Raw genomic sequence first — 8,338 nt, 5'->3', positions numbered from 1 at the left:
GACTTCACAGCCTCGCTTGATGTCGACGAGGGTCGGCCGACCCTCACCTATGATCGAAAAAAAGGAAAAGAGAGAAAAAGATATAAAAGAATCGTAAGATATATAACAAAAATTATAAAAATTGTCTTGTCATGTCCAACTCCACCTAATATGGGTTAGAAATGGGTTAGTTCTCCAACTTTCTGTGTTAATTCTCAGCCCCTTAAGCTGTTAGGTAACACATTAACAATCCACTTAAATAAGTTTTTAAAATTTAAGGAAACTCATTTAATGTAGGTTCTAGATCAATTTTGCCACCTCTATGTCATAAAAAATAATCGGCTAATTCCCTCAATCGATTCCAGATTTCAAAATTTGGGAATGGATCCTATGCGGGTAGCTATGGAACGGCCCAACCCCGGAACCGCTGACCCTACTTTCTTATTCGGTGTAAGCTGACATGGTAATTGAGGGACCGACATTATCTCTAAGATAAAGAGGAATTTAAGGGGCCGTTCTCGTTTCTCTTCAAAGGAAAACCCCAACAATTTCATACCGTCAAGGCAAAGAGTTCGTCCAACTCTCCGGCATATCAATTTGAGCAATTTTAGACCATTTTTTTTTTTTAGCAATTGATTTCTTGTGCCAATGTAGCTGTCTCTGAGTGAAAATTTAACAGCTTGAAGTAGTCTTAAACTGAAGTAGAGGCACTTTGGATTCATAAGCATCGGATGCCTAATACCCGTAAGCATCTATACTTTTTGAGGGTAAGAAACCAAAAACTCTGCGCAATTAGCAATCAGTTGAACAGGGAAAAACCAAAGAAAAACTCCTCTTGACCATTTATCATCACGAGAACCCGGAGGGTGCAACCATCACTGCTAACACCAGAAGATGAAAGATGGCTTTACTTCGAATATTGATGAAGTGAACAGTGAAAACTAGTTTCAACTTGCAAATTTACAGAATTAAAACAGATAAATACCAATGGCATGACCCTGAAGAACACCGAATAATTAGATTCTCGAGTTACCCTTGAAGCCACAAGAGAAGAATCCTCAAAGATAAGTGTCGATGTACGGAGCAATATGCCATTTATGTGTACAACTCCATATGGCATGGTGGAAGTTATCTAAGCTAAGTCTAATACCAAAAAACTCCCTTACACAGCCAAATGATGGAAACATACAAGAAAGCCATTCTGCAACTTTATTTGAAATCATTCCACTCACCGGTTATTTCTTCAACAGCATCGCACTGCATTGCGCCATTATCTTTGATGCCCTGGTTATAGCATCGGTCATGTAGAAATTCTCTACTGCCTTTCCAAAGTCATTCGGACTGATCTTTCTGTGTACATTGGGTCTCATTGTAGTAGTTGAAAATGTCGCAGGTTCTCTCTCATCCATGCTCACGAGATTCGGCGCCACTGTCTGTATCCTGGACCGGATCCCTTCAACACTATCATAAGGCAACTGAACTCCTGCCACCTCCGACAAAGCGCGAACTATCTTCCAGTCATCTCTTGCATCACCAACTGTTGGAACTGCGGGGAGAGTCTGTTGAATGCACCCTTCGGTATTTTCATATGTACCTTCCTTCTCGCTGAAGGCAGATGCTGGAAGAATGACATTGGCACGATATACACTTCGATCTCCATGATGCCCCTGATAGACTACAAATGCATCATCAGGAATATCCTTCAAGTTGACATCATCTGCACCCATCAGATACACAAATTTCGCAGACTTGATGCTGTCAGGAGATTGTGGAACAAGTCCAAGATCGAGGGCGGCAGCTTGAGCAGCATGTAGAAGCAACACATTGTAACCATTCCAGTCAGGCCTCACAACATTCCCGTATTTTGCGATGGTCTCGATGGCAGAAAAAATCGCATCCAAATCATCTCTCTCAAAGAGCCCGGCACCGACGATAATAGCTGGGTTTTTGGCATTTTTAAGAGTTGAGCAGAAGGGGTGGCGCCCCTCAGCAAGTTCAGTCAGAGTTTGAGGTCCCGTGCCAAGATGTTCATGATTATAGTTGAGATCGGTAGGAGGACCAACATAACCCACCTTTGCTTGTGTAGCACGCACTGTCTTGCGGATTCTTGCATTCACCATAGCAGCTTCTACTCTTGGCTGGTTGAACAAAACGAAAAAGAGAGCCAGAAGTCAGATGAAATCAACAGGAAAAACATGGATCTCAAAGAAAAGGTCAAAGCCTCAAGGAAGGTGTAAATTCCAGAAGGAATTGAAGATTGTCGTCACCAAAATATTATCATGAAAGTAGTCTGGATGGTCATCCCTCAACAATCTAATGATAATACATTACCTGTGTTCCAACCAAAAGGAAAACATCTGCCTTCTCAAGACCAGCAATGCCGGTATTCATAATATATCCTGATCGCAGATCAGCATTAGGGTGCTTCCCATTGCCTTCACACATTACATTATTGGCCCCCATTCTGTTCAAGAAATCTTTGAATGCCATCATAGACTCTGCATCAGATAGTTTGCCGGCAACACCAACGATCTCTTCAGGTGCAACTTTATGGATAACCTCACCAACCATGGCAAGGGCATCACGCCAGCTCACAGCCTGGAAACGCCCATCAGCACCACGAATCATGGGGTCATTAAGCCTCTGCCGCTTAAGTCCATCATAACAAAAACGAGTTTTATCGGATATCCATTCCTCATTTATATCCTGCAACAAAAGTTCCAAAGCTGAATAATCCACCGAGAGTTCTCAATGTGTGCAGGCATACACATGCATCTGTTTAAGAGAGTGTGTACATGAGAGTACAGCAGGGGAGAGGGAAGTCCACCCATTTGTTTGTGTGATTGCAATCTCCACCAAATTAAAATCTCATATGATAGTTAAAACGGTTGGCTGCACTACCCCCAGACAGGATCAATGGCAACCCACCAGCAACGTCAAGCAATTCAGACACAGCTGCCAGGAAGTTATCTTGATGGAACACAACAAGAGGACTGGCAATTTTTACTGAAATTGAAGTGCTTATCGTTGCACTGTGAGAGGAATATACAGCAGCCAAATCACCATCCTCGTGTGGTCCACCATATTATTGCAGTGTCAAGAAAGTTCAAAGCGCATTTCTTAGGCTAAGATTGGCAGTGCCTATTCAACCTCAAAAGCACTTATCAGGAGCTGTTGCAAAATTAAGTCCTTTTCTCAGCGCTTATCAATTCCAACAAGCACTGAATTCAGCTTGATTTAATCAAATTTGAAGAAGCCCTTGGCAGCAACTGACATTTTCAACTTCTCGTCTTTTCAAATCATTTTCTTCTATTTCGTAATTTACTAATAACTTTCAAATCATTCATAGATAAAAGCGAGAATTTAGGACATTAGAAGGACCAGATAGAATACAAATATACTTTCTATCAAGCATACGATCCAACTGCAAACTTCAAGGCACCTTCATGCATTATGGAGGTTAGTGTCCATGATGAGCTCCATTAAAGAGGCAAAATTATTGGGTCTCTACCTTGCCCTAAGAGAACAAGTACGTCTGTATTGCAACTAAGTAAACAGGTTAGTTAAGGCGCGCATGACAACACCTATGGAGTAGAATTTCTCCATATGGTAACGCAACTTCGAATTTCTCTGTTTGGTAATGCAACTTCTGGAGCAGAAATCTATTTAGTTATGCAACTTCATTTTTCTATTTCTAAAGCATATTTTTTTTCTTCAAAAGTAGTTTTGGAGCCATTCGAAGAAGTAAAAACTCCAAAAGTTGATTTCTAGAGAAGTGTTGCCGTGCATGCCCTTATCTTTCATGAACTCACTTAAAAGTAATCTTTTTGGAATTTTTATAAGAAAATTGTTTCTTTTTTCTTTTGCCAAACACTTCTACTGGAACATAACGACGTTGCAAACTATCCCAAGATGATGAACCTTTTCAAGAACATCATCTATGATATGATATCTTCTTGAGCCAACTTCAGGATAAAAGTATACCGAATTGTTGATATCCACCAAAAAGTAACTCAACATTAATTAGCCTTAAGTTGAATCTCCATTCCAAGGCACTTTAATCAGCAAGTTTGGGTCAGAACATGTATCTTGTCTAGTACTATCGTCGCTTTCTTATAGTGATTAGGCTATTCCGATTGATTTACTCAAAAGAATGTACTCATACTTTTCTTGTAGCACTTCTCTCTTAACTGCAGCACTGCCAACCCATCACTCACAAACCTCATGCCTCAGCTACATATATATCCTACAGTCTGCCCAACACATAACTGCTACACCTAATCCTCAAAACTTCTCTTGCAGTACTTCTCTTACAAACCTCACACTAATCGTCATTCATTAGGTTGCAAAAAGGCTCAAGATGGACACATTCAATACCAGAAAAATATATCGATCGGCAACCAAGGACAGCACCTCGAAGCCTTTAGAGCAATTTCCACCAACTAGAGCAAGTCACCTCAATCAACCAAAACTGAATTATGATTCTATAACTTCAGAAGAAACTCCGTTCTTAAGTAGGTTTCTTATTGCAAACAAGAAACACTATTTTCTGCTTGCACTTTTATTCTGAAACCCAGAATACAAAATCTAGACAGACAATTTTTTAAGCTAGTCAAAGAAGAAAACCTGTCAACTGAAGCCACAATAAACAAGACTTCCCTTGAAAGAATTCGCTTTTATAGTTAAGAACCAAATCTGGCGGGAAGTACAGTATGAATAGTTACCTCATTCAACCGCGGAAGGATGCGCAGAACCTCTGGACCACGGCTATCAATCCGGATGTTTGAACCAACTGCATCTGTAACATCAATTGTCTCTGTTCCTTTTAACTCCCAATTTCGAGCCTTAAATGCAAAGGGCTTAGAGGTTAGAGCACCAACAGGACAAATATCAATTACATTTCCAGAAAGTTCACTTGTCATGAGTTTTTCCACATAAGTCCCAATTTCCTCTCCACTACCACGTCCCAGCATGCCAAGATCTTGAACACCAGCAATCTCGGTTGCAAACCTGACACATCTGTCAGAAGAGTACATACCTATGTAAGCAACGGATAGAAGAGGATAACCAAGTGCACACAATAATCACATAGTGCACCCCGTAAAGTATGAAAGAATAAGAGAAGATCAATCCCAATTTTAAACTAGACTTGAAAATATTATTAGCTAAGCTAGTACACCAAGCAAGTGTGATGTCGAAAGATACTCTAGATAAAGGAAACAAGTTCTAAGTTTATCATATAAGCCCAAAAAAGAACAATCTCTAAGGGAAATTTACAGGAAACAGCTTCCATAAAGATAGTAGAAAGTCGGCCAAAATGTTGCACACACTAAAAGACATGAAATGAAAAGTGAAAAAGCTTCAACAGGTTCACCCATGTTAAGTAAAGTGGATCAGCAATCCAAAAGAATATTCAGAAGCAAAAACCCATCACAAGAAATAAGACATGCAGAACTTCAAACCAGGACGGGACATCATTGAAGAAAAGCTGCCAAAGGTGAATTGTCAGAAAACTGGTGGGTTACTGGATAGCATAAAATAATCTAAAAAAGTTAGTGAGGTATCCTAAGAATTTGCTTCTTTCAATTTTGGTTAATCACCAGTATGATTTTTGTGGGAAATTATATTCACCTGCCCTCAAGTAAACAACTTCCCAACGAGAACACCCAGCTTTATGGAAACTCTAGTTTCATGGCACCATTATCTCGGAAATTTTGACAAATCTGGCATATCCTAAATGAAAATCACATGATGGAACCTGCTTACATGGAATTGCATCTCTTCCTGTTAGTCCTCCAAGAACATTTTAGGCATCGGCAAACGTAACATCACATTGATTTAATCACCAATTTTCAAAGCACATGAAATACATATATGTATATGGCTTATGCAATTCATCCAATTCTTCCCCATGAGTAGTACTTGAAAGTGCTTTGGTAGCGTGCGGCCAAATAAAGAGGGGAAGGGGGGAAAAAAGGAAAAAGCTTCACTTAGTGAGGTTGTGAAACATGGTGAACCAGCAAAAGGAGACAATACAAAAATTTGTCTCTATGGCCATGTATATGAACCCTGCATAAGGAAAGTAGATGAAAGGTTGGGATAAAACTGTAAGTGGAGAGACAATCATTGGTTTTCTTGGGAGTGGCGTGTATGGGGGAGAGGGAAGTCCAATTTTAGTGGGAGTGGGGAAGCAATCATCACCTTCAGATTATGACAAGTGGCACAAGGAGAAGATGATTAGAAATGTGACTTAGGGGCTGGCTACACTTGGCGGCATCTTGATCCTTCCACTTGTCACATTTTTCCCCATTTGTGCCCTCTCCCTAGAGTTATCTTCACGTGTAAAAGCTTTGCACTTTCCAACATGATTTCCATCCTGATTGCTGAACTTGTCAAGTTTTCCCATGTTGTCCCAGAAACAACTTATTTTTTTCCTAATTCACTATCTGAATGCATATTTGCTAATCCGAATTCTATTTTGGCAAGCAGTTCAGCTGCCAAAGATATGCCATCAAGTCATACCAACAATAAATCCCGATTACCAAGTTCGAAGCCTGCCCATCCCAATCCCTATTTAAAAGGGATGATACTAATTGCTGATGTTGTGCTTACAGCTTGGAATTGGAAAAGAGTACATGAAAGACCTCTATAAATCCCTTTTGACTACCAAAAACATAACTTTTTCATTCAAAAGACCAAAACAATCACACTGTGAATGAATGTATCACATATACACTAAATAACCACTGCTGTACATAATTAGCAATGAAGAATTGTCCAGTTCCCCAAGTAAATCAATGTTATAATAACTGGAAGAAAAACAAAACATGTTGTGGGCGAAATCACAGATGCTAATTAAACGAAAATGCTAACCTTGTACACTGGATACAGCGAGTCATGACAGTCTTTACAAGAGGGCCAAGATTCTTATCGACCACTGATCTCTTCACTTCAGTGAACCGTCCTCGATCAGACCCGAAAGCCATAGATTGATCCTGAAGATCACACTCTCCACCTTGGTCACAAATTGGACAATCTAAGGGATGATTCATCAACAAGAACTCCATCACCCCTTCTCGTGCTTTCTTAGCAATTGGAGTATCCGTCTTGATCTTCATCCCTGACAGTTAAAATTTTAATTATAAGAATGCCGTCCAAAAGTAACCCACAGTCTTCAACAGATTCTCCAGAAATTGGAAACTCCAATCGACATAAGTGACAACTGCAGGAACTGGGTCATTGAAATTTCAGACACCCAACTGGTGAAAATATTGCACAAAACCAGAGGAATATCCTATCAATCAATAATATACGCACAGCCTTCATCTAACCAAGTATAGAACATTGTTGAATGCATATGCGTCTTGATATTAGCCACTATAACTGATTCGTTTTACTAGTGATAAGCATAAAGCCAATAACGAATTGCAGAATCTTACACCAAGAACAACAACAAAGTCAGAAGATAGGAAGGAACGAAGTCTAGATTATCACATCATTAACTTAGACCCCATGAGTACGTAGTTAGATAAATCAGTTCGAACCAAAGTCCAAATTATAATAAACTAAGAGTAAACGCATTGAAATTTAAAAGCAACATCTGTGGAAAACAAGGAATACCCCTCCCTCCCCCAATTACCAGGAAGCGCAGGCATAGCGCAAGAAGCAACAGGCTTCGGAGACTTCTCAACCTCGACCAAACACATTCTACAGTTCCCGGCGATCGACAGCCGACTGTGGTAACAGAACCTCGGGATATCAACGCCGGCGACCTCGCAAGCCTGCAGGACCGTCATGCCCTTGGGGATCTTCACCGGGTAACCATCCACGAACACCTCGATCGCGTCCTCCGGGCTTGGGAAATGGACCCGGGCGCCTGCGAGGGGCTTCCGGGGCGGGAGATCCGGAGTCGGATCGGACTGAGCTTGGGCGGCCGACGCCTCGGGGCTCTGGAGCTCCGGCGTGGACACGATCGTCCTGATGAACCCATCCCTCGGGTTCCGGAGGAGCCTCGAGGTCGCCGGTCTTAGCGCCCTCGAAGCCAACAACCCTAGCCCCATTTCCTGCCTCTCACACTCTTTATCGGCCCTACCGTCGACGGAACAGTGCTCGCGCGTTGACGACGAGCAATCTCCACAATGGCGAGAGTTGAGCTCGAGGATGTATTCGTCCTAGTTGAAGCTGAATCGGAGAAGACACTCCAGAAGAGAGAGAGAGAGAGAGCAGTGACGTTCTGTTGCGTTTGTGCCAATGCTAGCTCACTTGGGGCGTTTCCCCTCCACACGACAGCAACTCCGGGTCGGCTTGTTATGTCGGTTAGCGACCGACCCGTTTCGTCATTTGGGCCTTCTTGGTTTCT

At 41.5% G+C, this 8,338-nt stretch overlaps 1 protein-coding gene across 1 annotated transcript; it reads right to left on the bottom strand.

Moving 5' to 3' along the window:
• Positions 1 to 861: 861 nt before the first annotated feature.
• On the bottom strand, positions 862 to 8,228 carry LOC115745364 (NADH dehydrogenase [ubiquinone] iron-sulfur protein 1, mitochondrial). Its single transcript, XM_030680889.2, has 5 exons — positions 7,619 to 8,228; positions 6,853 to 7,099; positions 4,704 to 4,998; positions 2,311 to 2,685; positions 862 to 2,117 (listed from the first exon to the last, which is right to left on the bottom strand). Exons 1-5 carry the CDS (start codon positions 8,037 to 8,039, stop codon positions 1,215 to 1,217), a joined length of 2,241 nt encoding a protein of 746 aa, XP_030536749.1. The 5' UTR covers positions 8,040 to 8,228; the 3' UTR covers positions 862 to 1,214.
• Positions 8,229 to 8,338: the final 110 nt, after the last annotated feature.

The sequence above is a fragment of the Rhodamnia argentea genome, chromosome 8 (genome assembly GCF_020921035.1).
Source record: "Rhodamnia argentea isolate NSW1041297 chromosome 8, ASM2092103v1, whole genome shotgun sequence".
Classification (NCBI taxonomy): Eukaryota; Viridiplantae; Streptophyta; class Magnoliopsida; order Myrtales; family Myrtaceae; genus Rhodamnia; species Rhodamnia argentea.
Note: the sequence above shows the minus strand (reverse complement) of the source record. Positions and strands in the feature narration are given on the sequence as shown.